At 51.5% G+C, this 15,551-nt stretch overlaps 1 protein-coding gene across 1 annotated transcript in view; it reads right to left on the bottom strand.

Moving 5' to 3' along the window:
- The window catches only part of LOC138452738 (vomeronasal type-2 receptor 26-like), a 433,093-nt gene that overhangs the window by 331,518 nt on the left and 86,024 nt on the right, over positions 1-15,551 (bottom strand). Inside the window, exon 4 of the mRNA XM_069605086.1 lies at positions 8,107-8,124. Within this exon, the coding sequence (XP_069461187.1) occupies positions 8,107-8,124 (18 nt within the window). The remainder of the gene's footprint in view (positions 1-8,106; positions 8,125-15,551) is intronic.

Genomic DNA, 15,551 nt, shown 5'->3' with positions numbered 1-15,551 from the left:
GGTCCCTAGGCCTCAACGAGAGGTTCATAGGCCTCAACAAGAGGTTCGAGAAGATTCGATCCCAGGGGGCGGTCCCTGATGTCGTGATCGAAGATAGCGATGACGACGACGAACAGGGCCCAGTGGAACGGCCACCCCGTCCGTCGCAGCCATTGCCCGAGCCCCTAGATAGCTCGGCGGCCATTTTGTTGGCAATCCAATCCTTATGCACCGAGATAAAGACGAGATTACCACGGACCCCGAAGGAGGATCCAGAACCAGGCCCGTGGAGGATAGTCCACCCCGCTGCGCCCTTCGACAGCAGACATCCCGTCGTCACGCCCCCCGCGGGCGTCTCCAGCCAACGAAATTGGCTCTTTCCACGCCATGATAACCAGGGCATCCGAGCTCTTCCATCTCTGCCTTGAAGAACAGAAAAAGGAGGGGTTTCTGTACCAACGACGAGAGGCCAAGAGGAAGGCAGTCCTTGCGGTGCCTTTACTCGATGACATCTGGGAGGAGGGGCTTGCTGTCCTCAAGAACCCTTCCACCACACCAGCCAAGAGGGACCGGTATGAGAAGAAGTACCGAGTCCCCGATGCCGCCCCCTTGTGCCTCAGGGCCCAGCCCACGCCGGACTCGGTCGTCTCGGCCGCGGCTAAGAAGAAGGCAGCGGGTGCGGCGGCTTCAACTTCCACTTCCCCGCCGGACAGCGAGGGCAAGAAGTTGGACTCTATGGGACAACGAGTCATCTCGTCGCCGGCGACGACGATTAAGGCGGCCAATTCCATAGCGATCGTGGCCCGCTACGACAGGGAGCTCTGGTTCAAGATAGCTCCCCTGCTAGATTTCCTGCCTGATGACAAAAGGGCAGAGGCCCTAGAAATTCTGCAGGAAGGTGAGGTGGCGTCGTATCACGCCATAACGGTGGCAACGGACATTGCCGATACCGGATTTCGCCAACTGGGCAACAGAGTTTGCCTCCGACGACAAGGATGGCTCAAGGCGACAGGCTTTCGCCAGGACGTCCAGACCCGGGTGTTGGACATGCCGTTCGACGGCAACAACCTTTTTGGTAAGGCGGTGGATGAGTCCCTACAGGCCATCAAGACTGACTCGGAGACGGCCCGGCCCTGGGGGTACTTCAGCAGCGGCGGCCCTTTCGGAGCTCCGGAGGCAGACAGGGTGCCTCCAAAGGATCCAGCGGTGGCTCCTCCACTTACCGCCAGGCAGCCCGCTCCTCTTCTCAGGAGGCCTACAGAGGTCGCGCAAGCAAGGGGGTTCCCGCCGCCGTCGCCAAGGAGGCCAACGCGGCAAGGCCGCCTCCAAGCAAGACTGACCCGTCTGGGTTGTCGGGCCCCCACCAAAGCACCCCGGTGGGAGGCCGGCTGACGAAGTTCGTCAGCGTGTGGGAGTCCATCTCCACCGACCGTTGGGTGCTGGACACCCTGGCCAACGGGCACTCGCTGGAATTCCAAAAGAAGTGCCCTCGCATTCCTCCCGTGGCCAGGAAGGAGAATCACGTCCCTCAACTACTGTCGGAGGTAAAGGCGATGCTCAAGAAGGGTGCCATCGAGCTTGTCCCCAGAGGGCTCTGGGGCTCCGGAGTGTACTCAAGGTACTTCCTCGCCAAGAAGAGGACAGGCGGTTGGCGCCCCATCCTGGACCTGCGTTGCTTAAACAAGTACATCCTAAAAAGGCACAGGAAGTTCCTCAGGTTCGTGGTTCAGGGATGCCACTACCAATTCAGGGCCCTACCGTTCGGATTAAAGTTGGCACCCAGGGTTTTCATCAAGTGCCTGGCACCAGTGGCGGCGCGACTGCGTCTGCAGAACACACGGCGAGGACCGTCTGGTTGCTCACAGAGCTGGGGTTCGCCATCAACTACCCCAAATCCCACCTGATTCCATCGCAGATAGCACTGTTTCTGGGAGCGAAGCTCGATACAGTGGGGCAATTGGCCTCCCCTTCAGAGGAGAGGACCAAGACCATCCTGGGCAAGGTGCGGCACCTACTAGCCACGGACGTGGCCAGGGTGAGGTCCATCAAGTCCCTCCTCGGAGATGATGTCCTCATGCATCTACCTTGTACACCTTTGCAGACTTCGGATGCGTCCGCTACAGGAGTTTCTCTACGCCCGCTGGCTCCAAGCGAGGGGTTGTTTCGAGGACAGGATCCCTCTCGACAAGGAGTTCCGTCAGGTGATCTTTTGGTGGGGCATCCGTGCTCACCTCACGACAGGCACGGAATTTCAAATCCCGGTGTTTCAGGAGACGGTGACAACGGACGCCTCTCTGGAGGGTTGGGGGGCCCACATCGGAGACCTCCATGCAAGAGGCCTTTGGCTCCCGGAGGAGAGGTCTCTCCACATCAACATTCTGGAGCTCTGAGCAGTGTTCTGGGCTTTCAAGTCGTTCCTTCCGTCCCTCAAGGGCAAAGTGGTGAGGATCTTCACCGACAACACCACCACCATGTTCTGTATACGGAAGCAAGGAGGCACCAGATCCCCAGCCCTATCCAAGGGGGCCCATGATCTGTGGCATTGGGCCGTCACCCAAGGGATGTTTCTGGTTCCCTTCCACCTGGCAGGAATAAAAAACATTGTTGCTGACTCACTCAGCAGGGAGCTGCGCTCGTGCCACAAGTGGGAACTGCGCCAGGACCAAGTGGATCGACTCTTCCAACGATGGGGCAAACCCCAGATCGATCCGTTCACGATGGCGATGAACTCCAAGTGCCAGAGGTTCGCCAGCAGGTTCCCACAGCCGAGGAGCATGGGCGATGCTTTCTTGTTCCCTTGGGACGGCCTGTTTCTATACGCGTTCCCTCTGTTGCTGCTCCGCCTCATCAACCAGATCAAGAAGTCCAGGTACAGGATGAGCCTCGTCGCACCGGCGTGGCCGAGGCAGATCTGGTTCCCGGACCTTCTGGACTTGTCAACATCCCCACCAGTCAAGCTGCTGGCGGACGTGGATCTTCTCTCCAGAGAAGGAGGCGCCATTCTCCATCACGACCCACAGTCGCTGAACTTGCAGGCCTTGCTCCTGCAGCACTAGAGTTTGGAGGGTACGATATCCCGGCTGATTGCAGAGAGGTTCTTGGAAAGGCCAGGGCATCCTCGACTCTCAAGTGTTACGGTCATAAGTGGAAGAGGTTCTCTGTCTGGTGCCGTGCACAGAAGATTAACCCTCTGTGGATTACAGCCCCTCAAGTGCTGCCGTACCTACTGTCGCTGGCCAAAGCTGGACTGGCTCACGCCTCCATAAAAATACATCTGACTGCCATCTCCCGATACACCAGGACTACGGGACAGGCGTCCTTGTGGTCTCATCGCCTGGTAAAGGAATTCATGAAGGGACTATCCCGATCATTTCCGCCGGTGAAGGCCCCTGCCCGGCGTGGGAGCTTAATGTGGTGCTGACCAGGCTCATGGGAGCCCCATTCGAGCCTATGCATTCGGCGCCTTTGAAGTTCCTGTCACATACATGCCAACCCTCCCGATTTAGGCGGGAGACTCCCGATTTTTTTGTGAAAAATACTTCTATTTTTCACGTTCTCCCGCCGAAAAGAATTATTTCCCCAGTGCATTCCTATGGGGAATTGTTGTCTCCCGATTTCTCTGTAGAAATCTCCCTCCCAGGCACGTCAGACTGTTGGCATGTATGCTGTCATGGAAGACAGCGTTCCTCGTGGCCATCACCTCTGCACGACGAGTGGGAGAGATTCAGGCCCTATCTTGCAAGCCTCCATACTTGACTTTTCATGACACAAGGGTAGTGCTGAGGACGCACCCCTCCTTCATGCCCAAGGTGCCGTCGCACTTCCACCTCAACGAGCCCTTGGTGTTACCAGTTTTGTTTCCGTCGCCTTCGACGCCGGCCGAGAGCACTTTGCACTTGCTGGATGTAGCTAGAGCGCTGAAGTTCTACGTGGACCGCACAAAGAGTTTTTGGAAAACATCACAACTGTTTGTGAACTTTGGGTCTGTGAATCAAGGGAAGGCTCTCTCGAAGACTTCCATTTCCAGATGGCTCTCCGGCTGCATCATGCATTGTCACAGGTTGGCAAACCGACCGCTGCCCGGCCGTCCGAGAGCCCATTCGACCAGAGCGATCGCTGCTACCACAGCGTTCCTGTCTGGTGTGCCCCTGCTGACATCTGTAGGGCTGCTACGTGGAGGTCGACGCACACCTTCACAAGATTCTACTGCGTCGATCGGGACTCCAGGGAGGAGTCCACGGTCAGCCAAGCGGTGCTGCGCAACCTGTTTGCTTAAGGTGAGCCTGGTGAGGAGGTAAGAGATGCTTAATGTTGAGTTGTTGTATTGCTTAATGTTGAGCCTGTTGCCACCTCCCGTGGTTGTGCATGTGTTTACTGTTATGTATTCTTTTATTCATGAGCATGTGAATCCATGCCAGACCCCATGCTGGAGAAGGAACAAGTTACTTACCTGTAACTGTTGTTCTCCAGCATGGGTCTGGCATGGATTCACATGCGAACCCTCCCACCTACCCCTCTGCGGCTCTTCACTTGGTCATACTGCCACTTGGCGTGCTACCAAATCTGAGGATGGCTGCCAGAGGCGGGGCTTAGGGAGAGGGCAGTCATTGGTTGGGGGCAGTATGACCCAGAGATCAGTGATTGGTTACTACTAAGAAAGACAGATCAGAAACGAAACTGATACTGATTTTTTCTTTACCGAGGATTCCCAGCCTGACGACGGGGAATATTCATGTGCATGTGAATCCATGCCAGACCCATGCTGGAGAACAACAGTTACAGGTAAGTAACTTGTTCCTTGCTGTTTATATTTGAAAATGCCAATAAACCAACGATTAAAAAAAGGATCCGGTTCAAGTCCCCTCCACAGATGAGGTGGCCCATCTTCCATGGCTCCAGGGTCTCCAGCACGGTCGAGCAAAACTGGATTGGTCTGAACTGGGGTGAATGACCCAGCCCTTTAAGGCGAGATAGCAGTACTTAAAGAGATGGATGGGGATGCAGAATATACTCAAACATCAATAATAAAACTGACTCAGGAAGTTGGCAAAGTACATCTGTTTTAAGATCAGTTATCTAAAACAGGGAGTTGCAGCAGACATCATTCGACGTCGCAAAGCACGATCTCAACAAACTTTAGAAAAAATACAGCTTTTATAATCAAAATTCATCACTATTGACGTCAATCTACGTGGCAAACTTCAAAAACCTACTCTGGGACATGATAGGATTGCAGGGAACATCTAGGTATACGTTCCATACTTGTCATGGAAGTGATTGAGTTTCCAACATCAGGTGGGGCACCTAAGCCCTCCTTTAGTGCAAGTCACTATGAACGCCATCAAATACACAACATCCCATTGGTTATCCGAACTATAGGGCTCTTAATTATGTGTCCCTCTATAATTGGTTGGCACCCTTGTACCCCTCTGTAATATTCCATACACGCAAGCAGCACGCAGGCTGGCATCCAGGTGCTGGTGGGCTGGTCATAACCATAGGTTCCCACCAATGAGCTTATCATCCATCATCACCTTTGTAGTCTGCTAGTCAATTAAGGCTTTGAACATGGCCTTGGAAATGTTCTCTGTGCTTGAGAATAAGAGGGAGTATAGGCATACTCTGTTTTCTTGGTTTCGATACAGCTCATTTCAGTGTCTATTTTCATCCAACCATGTGACTGCAGACCATGTTTCAGAGCATTTCTGTATTTAAAATACTATTAAATGATGAACCTCTGACGTCTTCAATGTTCTCACTCCTCACCTCAGACAGGAGATTTGTTCTTTTCACACGTTCTGTAACCATTGCTTGAACATTCAGACCCAGAGTGGTTTGACATCCTGGTGTTGGGCCAACCAAGCCTTTCCTTGATTCACCTCCATGGGTGAGCTTCCAATTTCTAACTGCAACACATTAAGAAATCCTTTCTGCTTGCAGTAACCAGCTCTGCTAAAGTACGTTGTGGAATCATCCATAGTCCTTACATTTCCTATGTATATACGTTGGCGCATTGCCGCATCTACATTTCTACATAGCCAGCCTTTATGATTGCGTTTCCCTACTTGCGTTACTGCATCTGTACAATTGTAAAATGACTTGACGTTTTCTTCATTTGTTTCCAACTTGAAATGTTTCCCATCTTTGACACCTCTTCTTTAGTGCCTATAGAATATCTAGGTTTTTTTGCCTCTTCATCTCCTCTGGGTGCGTTAGTTCTGCTTCTTCATGACGTCACCAATCTTCTCTTTTGCTCAGTTTTCACACTCCCTCCGGAATTTCATTCAAATGGCCATCATATTTTCATGAGTGCATGTATGGCTTCCTCAATGGGAACCTTGTCTCAAATATTCTTTTTGGTATAGGTATTCTCACTTGTACTACACGTGTCTCACACTCTGGCTCCCAACATTTAGGCAACATGGGGGAGGAGCTTTGGGTGAGGGTACTTAGCTCCACCTCTACACGTCATTGGCTGCGGGTGTACAGTGAGCAGAGAGTGACTTCCATGTGGCCTATATTCCCGTTTACTCCCAACAACCTCCCCTCCATTCATCTGACATTTTTATCAGCATTCTGTAAGGAACACATTGTATCAAAGAGTAATACAGACACAAGTAATCACAGTTCAAGGGTGTTTATTGAACTTCAATTTGGATTGAAAAACGCCTATCTAAACCTAAGTCTAAAGATGGGAGCAAGCTATGACCATCAACGTAAAAATACCGCAGTCCTAGTTCAGTCTGTCAAAATAAAAGGGCCTACACTAATAAACCTATTGCCAATCCTTAATTCTAAATACAAAATATAATTATTGGCACGGAGAGGCCCTGGGTACCTCTGACACACAATGCAGGATTCTTCAGCCTGGTTTCCTAGTCTTACACTTTCTATTTTCGAGGTTTCGTGAAAGTAACATTTCCTTGTTGAAAAACGTCAAGGGAACTTCCCTCCTTGCGACCCCCTTCTATTTCGCCATCTTTCTTCTCTTGTTAAACTACCATCTTGGAACTGCTGTTTCCTCATGCGCTTTGCCTCGCTCAGAGTGTGCTTTCGTGCTCCACCTTTTATCTGTGTGGGGAAGTGTAATGGAAGTCAGGTGTGTGTGATGGCTGGTAATTGCCTGACCTCACCTGACCATTGTATTGGGACACGTCCGATATACTGCTCGTGTGTTAATCTGTTTTCTCATAGAGGGCTGTCCGTAAGAAAGTGCTCATGTTGTAAAAGGGGGCTGAGGGGGTTTGAGTTTCTAAATATCCGACCTGTTAGGATGGGGTAAAGGCGTAACAAGGAAGGGAATACCGAGTCTCACCAACCAGTGTCCCACTCCCACTCCCCTAAGACCCCTCACTCAGGTGAGCCTCCCGCACTGGTCCACCTCCAGGTACTGGATCCAAAAGCCATGGCCATGTCCTGGCCACCTGGATGACAACTTGGATGACAGACCTCTGGGGACTAGTGGGTGAGACACCTTCTGGTTTCTCACAATACTCACCCCTGCCTCTTTTTGATGGGCCTGAAGCCCACAGCACCTATCCTGGCCTGAGGTTTTAAATTCCTGCATCACAATGGAGCGTTTCGGTGGCGAGTTTAACCCTTTTAACGTTTAGGGACCCAACCCTTATACTAACATTATACATGTTCGAGTGCGTCTCCTTTCTCCAAGATTTCAACAAGCCAGCCTACCATAACAAGACCCTCAATCCAGACCCCGACCACTGAGATGCAACAGCACCTCCACCCCGGTCCCCTATGCATATCCACATCACACCATCTTGTGCTTCCAGTCAACTCCCAACTTACAGCTTACCCCAGAATGTCCCGTAAAATTGACGCGAAGTGGCGTGACTCCCCCATGATGGAGATGCCCAGATATATGAGGGTCAGCCAAAAAAGGGCCCCTCGCACCACAACAAACAAGCTTATCTATGTGAATATCAAATAAATTACAAGAACATTCACCTGAGCATGTCCAAACAGGGGCGCCTGCCATCAATGGTCAGCCAGGAGCAAGACCCCGGGTCCGGCCCGGCCATTGTTTGACGGCGTCCCAAGATTGCTAGTAGAAAAAAAGTGTGCAGTCATGGAGTATTAAACCTTTGGTATTTCCTCGAGCCCGCTGACCGACTTCTTTTAGGGTGGCTGTCCCGTGCCCCGTGTTTCGGCCCCAGTGCCTTTAGGTACATCATTTGTATCTAAGGCACTGCACTCCATCCTTAATCATTTCAGGACCCCCTCCTCTCCTTATTTAGTGGCGATCCTGTATTCTTCTCCTTGGCATTCGAATTTCAGAGCAAACAGGAACTCCCAGCGATAGCGTGTGCTTTTTTCTTGTAGCCCGTGGGTCAGGTCAATGGGGAAAAGTCCTGGCACATTTGGATTTATGACCCCCCAAAGGTGATGTCCACTTTGACTCTAGCTCTTTGAAGTATGTCATCTTCTGTTTAAAATAGTGGTATTTTACTAGGACTGATTTGGTGCTGTTGGGGCCAGGCCTCCTCCATCTATCGCACGAGAGTCCATTTACGAGAGACTTTACATGATGTTCAAGGGCGCGACGGATTCAGCTGGCGGTCCTTTCAAGCCCATGATTCTGATGTTAGATCTTCGTTCCTGGTATTGAGGTAATCGATCTTCGAAGCCAGGTCCCGCTTCTTCTGTTCTAGTTCCTGTAAGCAGGCTTCTGTTCTAATTTTAGTCAGGTCCACCGATTGCTGGAAGTTCTCGATCCTTATGAGCTTCTCTTCGACCTTGTCAGTTCACCCTCAGGTCTGATATCACCCCTGTTAGGCCTGTCTTATCATTCGTATTTCCTCCAGCAGCATTCGTATGTCTGCCTTCATGGAACCCTCTTTGTCACCCCCAGTCACTGGTTGGGTCTCTGGTATTTGAGCCATTGTGGCCTCTGCTGCGGCTCTCAGTTGTTCAGGCATGTGGCCATGCCGGAGTATAGCGTGCAGTGTGTCAAGGTGTGTCTATCTTTGGTCTCCGCAGGGTCAACGTGGTGGGTCCCCGTGTGCCATGGGTCTTTGTGCTGGTGTCTGGGCTCGCTGGACCGTTTATCTGTGCAGCTAGTCCCCAGCAGGTGCTGGGTTTGGCTCGAAGCAGGTTTTCAGGGGGATCAGGTGTCCCATGGTGGTTTTGACTTGGTGCCTTAAGCTCCCTGCCCGGTGGTGTAGTTAAGTGTCGCTATGTCCGGGTATTGCCAGGACCGATGGAGAACCCGCCTCTGCCAGCCCCTGCACCACCCAGTGTTCTGACCGGATTGAACCAGCCAGGTGTGCTGCTGCCTGTTAAATGTGGTCCCCTGGGCCGCCTAAATTGTCTGCTACTAGCAGCTATAGTCCGTAGGTTGTCTTCACTAAGTACTGCTGACCTCTGGGTGACTCAAGTGCGCTCCAGTCCATGTGGGAGGGGGGGGCGAGCCTTACCTAGGGATCTCTCTGCCTATGGAGCAGAGAGCGTCAGGCCCCTGCCAGCACAATAAGATATGATAGGTTATTTATAACACGTTTAATACTCAGAGGTTTCTAAGCGCGGACCTGGGGATCGAACCTGTGTTGCTCCGTGTCATCTTGCTTCCAAGGTGAGCCCGTTGCCGCTGAGCTATCCTCCCTAGTACAACATTGAGCCTGGGCCGTGCAGTGATGTAATAGGGAATTGCTTGTTTGCCGCGCAGGTTTGCTGGCCCCCGCTCGCACGCCAGCGTGCTGGGGATGGGGGGGGGGCTACCAACCTTGTTGTGGATGCTGCTCCAGGATGCTGGGAACTGCAATACTGTGCAATCACTGCTGCCCCTGTGCCATCTAATTTCGGGCTGCGCTCTTCTCCGCTACTGGTTTGCCTGATGTCTGGCAGCCCACAATTGCCACCGGAGCTCCCCCGCAGGCACATTACATGAGGCTGCCGGTCTAGGCCTGAGCCCCCTTGGCTGTGCGGTGCACCACTGCTGCTGGTGCGGTATGTTGCGGCTCTGTGGCTCTCGCGTTCGGCTTCCGCTTACATTGTCGGGGCCTCTGGGTCTTTACAGGCCACAGAGTTCTGTCAATGTTTTCTCCGGGTTCCCTGCTACAATCTTGCTCAGACCCGGGGTACCGCCTCGTCACACCTTCCAATTTCCCTTGTCTGATTTATATTAAAGTTACTGTGTCCTTCATGGCTTGTTTTTGGTTGGTTGTTGTCGGGCAAGTGAGGCAGTGGATTAGATGTCAATTCCGTCCGCACCCCCTGGTGATCTCGCACACGTAGTCATTTTATTAACTTAAAAGGGTGTGACACACGCCTCGCTTTCCCTAACCTAAAAAGGATTTCCCTGCCTATCAAAATAAAACTAAAGGAAAACACTCTAATAAAAGGAATCTGTCTCTCACTATTATACATACATGAAACTCATAAAGGTAGAATATGGCAATTCAAGTTTAACAGAAACAACAATTATATTTACCATGAACCTGATAACAACATATCCTTGTATCCTGGGTTGGATCCCATTCCCCAGGTTCAAAGCAGGATTTTAAATCAAAGTTCCAAATGAGAAAGTGCCTTGTTTTGTATAGCCAAGTTCTACTCACTCCAAAAGTCTTTCACTTGGCACTTGACAAAGTTTCCACAAAATGACAAGAAAAGTCTTTGGGCCTCATTACGACCCAGGCGGAACGGGTTAAACGGCGCCGTAAAAGGCTGCGGCGCCAATCAACCCGTTCCGCCACATTACGAGGTCCCCTCGCGGGACACGTTAAGCACGACTGGGAAAACCAGGCGTGCATACCGGGTCCCGCGAGGGGAAGAGGGAGCAAACAACGGGCCATCTCGTAATGGCCCGTTGTTTATTCCCTCTCCCATTCCCATTCAGCCCTATGGGGGCTGAAATGGGAATGGGGATGAACCGTGTCCGTGTCCTCGAGTGAGGAATTACTGGGCCATCCGAACTCAGAATGGTCCGGTAAGTTTTTATTCCGAGGACACGGACACGGATGCGGTTTTGCCGGCAGCCAGCAAATTGCGGCATGGCTACCGGCAAACTTGTAATGAGGGCCAATCTTTAAACAGATAGTACATGTCTCAATATCACTTCTTCTTGTAAAACAAACACTTTCATTTGTCCACAATTCATCTTGATTCACAACAAAACACTGCAGTAACGGTGCCGGTAATGACTGCGTTTTTCCCGGTAGGGCGCCTGCCTTGGAGGTAACTCAGGTGCCCCACCGGCAAACCTGAAGTTGGCTGGTCCGGTGAAGTACCGGTATACATCAATGCCAGAACTTTTTTATCGGACCGGTCAACTTAGAATGAGGCCCAATGGGCGTCATTACAAGTATGCCGGTCCTGAAATAGCAGGGAATGTATATCCGTACCGGCACCTTTTTTCAGACAAGCGTACTCTGAGTCGCGATGCCGGTAAAACCGGCATCGCAAGTGACCCACCGCATCCAGCAACACTGTTTCCGGTATCTGTGGAGACATGCGGAAGCCGTGCCTGAGATACCGGAATGGCGTTAGTAAGTGCACATTCTGAGGTGCACAGACACGCAATCACTGGCATGTACATGCCGGTAACAATGTGAAAATGATGCTGGAAACACCGGCATTGCAGACCAGGCGTTAAGTGGATTCTGGTGTGTATAAACATGCCACAGGTGCTGCCAATCAGCACAGGTGGACCCAATGGGCTATGCCACAGCACAAAAGGACCACTCCCACACCCCACACCCCTTGCAACATAACAATGCTAGCAGTAGCTGTAGCAGTATTGGAGCTGGAGGCCATGCCTGCAGGCCTATTACTTGAAGAGGCAGTCAGGCGGAGGATACAGTGGAGGCGCTTGAGGAGAAGGAGGGCCATCATGGCCCTGCAAATCCCCAATGTCCTGCAGGTTGCAGCCCTCTGGCAGACACCGATCCCTCGCTTAAGGGCCACACCATTCAACCTCACCCCCACTCAAATCCACACCCTGTACCGGCTAGACAGGGACACCATCACCAAAATAGTGGACCTGATACTTGATGGCCTGGTGAGCCTCATTAATATCTGCACAGCCACCCCCAACCCCCTTGCTGAAGGTAGTGGGCCTTATTACAAGTCTGGTGGTAACCGTGCCAGTAAAACTGGCAGGTTGCCGCAGGACTTGCGAATTGTTCCGGCCCCTGACTTGCCCAGAAACACTGTGGGATTACCGCCCTGGTGTTCCTGGAACATTGTTAATCCCCATTCCCATTTGAGTCCCATAGGACTCAATGGGAATGGGGACCACGGAAGCACCGGCACAGTTGCTTCCATTCACTGAACATACAGATGGTGTGTGATGTCCGCCACGTCATCACTCATTGCTGTGCAAGATTTTCTGGCACAACACATGAATCCATAGTGCTGCGGAACTCCACGCTGCCTCGGTACAAGACAGCTGTTAGGCAGAATCCTGTGCAGTGCCCTTAGGGACCACTACACACAAGACTACAGGTGGCAATACAAGTTTTACCTTTGGTACAAGCCTGCACTACTAAGTTATAGTGGTAGCAGTAGCGGAGCAGCCAGGCTTATCTCAAGAGTATAGGAGCAGTAGCAGAGATTACACAAAGGGACCACAATTACTGGAGCTCAAGCAAACACTGACTCAAGGTTTCAGGTAAAAAATATAAGTACATTTATTTTTAAACCATTCGTTATAAACACAACACACACAACACTTCTATTAAACTCAATTAAAAACCACACGTTAAATATACTACAACTTACTAATTCACTTTGTACAGTAAGTCTCAATGTAAGTACCCTGTGTTGAATGCACCAGTGTTATGAACAAAACACGTTACCGCGAATCGATTGCGATCACTTTTTGACAGTTCGGTCTACTAACTAAACGCGTATCCCTGACATAAAAACACACTTAGCACCTGAGATTGAGTTGGAGGCAAAAATCACAGGCAATATTTTGGTTAGGCAGGCAGAATCAAGAAACACTCAGAGACAGGAGTTCAAAAGTCAAAGGGCCGGAGCCAGGGCCGAAAGACACTGGGGCCTGTTGCCGAGGATCACACAGTCAGATAGTTTGAGATTCAACGTAGCCAAAAGTACTTCGATATTGTCAATGTTCAGAAGCAAGAGTTATAAGAAGGAAGGGAAGACAAGGGCAAGCCTTGGATATGAAGAAAAGGGATTCACCCAGTTTCCTCGAGTAGAACACAGTACCTTGTTCCAACGGTGCAGCTGGTGCCCTGGCAGTTGTTCCTAGTGGTTTCCCGCAGACCCATGATTCCTGGAGCTTCGTTGTGAAGGAGGACGTCTGAAGGGGGTCTGCACCACACAGGGATGAAGCCTGCAGCAGCGACAAGGTATAAAAAGGTGCGCTCCTTAAAAACAGGAGAGGCTCTTCAGGTGGCTATCCGGACCACTACAGCTGTGTGCAGCGATTTTCGACCAAGGAAGAGGATCCTCTAGCTGTGGAAGATGAACTGGTTATCCCCACCAAGCTCAAGGGAAGAAGACTCTGGACTGGATCTTCTCTGAGTCGTTGAAGGGCAGATAGCTGAGGACTGCAGCAGGGCTTCACCGGGACGGGGTAGTTGCAGCAGCCGTCATTCTCTCCGCTTCGCTTAGGTTCCTTGTCGTTTCAGTGGCGACTCTCTGACTTCTAGCCCAAGAGACCTGCCTTTTATGCGCAAAACCCCCATTCACACAGCCTGGCTGTCAATCACTCAGCAGGGGGGTTGTCCAGCCCGGACAACCACCTTGACTAATCGTGACAAAGTGTGACTTGGGTTTCATAGGATACCCTGTGCAGGGGGTGACTACACCCCTCCCTCACATACGGCCAACCTAGACACACAGGCGCCTTGAGGAGGGCTTCTAGGTAGAAGCCCGCCAAAAGACAGCGAACAAAGAAGGCAAACCTGGTTTGCCGTGCAAAGCAAAACACAAGAAGGAGTTTAAAAAAAAGAAATGGTGAATAAACCCGACCGGAGCCAAAAGAAAAAGTATTTGGTCAAGCGGGTTTAAGTTCGAGGCTAATATAATAGCCTAAAACAATACCACGTTTATATAGAATAATCACGGTAGAAAAGTTAGGGTAGATACCACTGCCACCAGCCAAGTCTAAATGTTAAAAGAACGAAACGATGCTCTAGGAGGTACAGATAAAAAGGGCTAAGGATTAACCCTTTTCAGTACTCCATGTAAGATGGGGTGTACTGGATCTGTGGTTAATTGACTAAATGGCAACTTTACCCTTTTCTGGGGGACAGTAGTCAGCCCCAGAAATGGAGTCGGTGGGAAGTCTAAAAGACAACCCTGTGTCACGGCACTGAAGGTGCTGTGTAACACACAAAAGAAGGGGGCTACTGAAGTGGTGCACTCCAGGGTCCACAATCACAAAAACAGATGGAATACACATGGCAAAACATGGGTAAGAGTGAGGGAAAAAGCTCACACGCTTACCAAGTGAAAAAAATAACTCCAGACATCCAGCAAAGCTACTGAGGGACTCACTAGGTAAGAGAAATTAGACATTGAATGAGAATTCTCCCTAACATATGGTGATATGTAATATTTACAATACTGAAAGCCCTTAACTCCCTCTATTATCCCACCCAACTATCCCTCCCTGTAACCCCTCCCCAACTATCCCCACACCCCTACCCCAACTATCCCCACACTCCCTCCCCAACTATCCCTCCCCATACACACCCAATCTGTGTCCTACTTATGTCCCCTTTTAGGCAGAGGGATGCGCCCTTCTGATGGGCGAGACAGCCACTCGGATCTACGCCTTGGGCTGCTTGCAAGGGAACTTCCAGTGGCTGAACTAGTGGAGGGTGCCAGTGCCATGGCCATGTGCCTGGACCAACACGGATATTGACTCCAACAGGAATGACATTACTCCGTTCCCCTCCCTCACACGCCATGCCAGATGATAAATGGCTCCTGTGACACTGCCCTGCGCCCGTGCGGCCCTCCTGGATGTCGCATACATTGCCTCCTGCATGAGCTGGGCCTTATTCAGGTGTTGTTGCACCATTCTGGCCATGGATTCTTGTCGTGCCTCCATCCTGGACAAGCGCCCCTCAATATCACTAACATTGCGCAGGGGTGGTGGTTGTGTGGGTTGGGGGCTCATTGGGCACACGGGACTGAAGCCCTCGACCTCGGCATAGCTCAGGTCATTATATACAGTTTTGAATCCACCGTCGTCCCCTGTGCTGTCGGGTGGACCCCCTGGCAGAAGGGGTGCAGGTTCCACCTGGCGTGGTGGTGGCTAGGTGGCAGGTTCGACCTGGGGTGGTGGTGGCTGGGTGGCAGGTTCCATCTGGCGTGGTGGTGGCTGGGCGTCGGGGTCCACCTGGAGTGGTGGTGGCTGGGTGGCAGGTGGTTCCTGAATTGTGTGTGACTGGGGTGCATGAATTGTTGCCCGCTCCCGTCTGCTGGTGGATGCATTAGGGTCCTGGGTGGAGGTGGTGGTGGTCCAGTGGTGGCGTGGCCTGATGTTCCTGGATGTGGTAGGCTGTTCAGCCTCATTGCCAGATGATGTGCCTGTGTGGATCAGAAAGGCAGGGCATCAGTGATGGGTGTGGATC

The sequence above is a fragment of the Ambystoma mexicanum genome, chromosome 4p, assembly GCF_040938575.1.
Source record: "Ambystoma mexicanum isolate Mex_15411 chromosome 4p, UKY_AmexF1_1, whole genome shotgun sequence".
NCBI classification, from domain to species: domain Eukaryota; kingdom Metazoa; phylum Chordata; class Amphibia; order Caudata; family Ambystomatidae; genus Ambystoma; species Ambystoma mexicanum.
The sequence above is the reverse complement of the archived record's forward strand: the minus strand, read 5'-3'. Positions and strand labels throughout refer to the sequence as shown.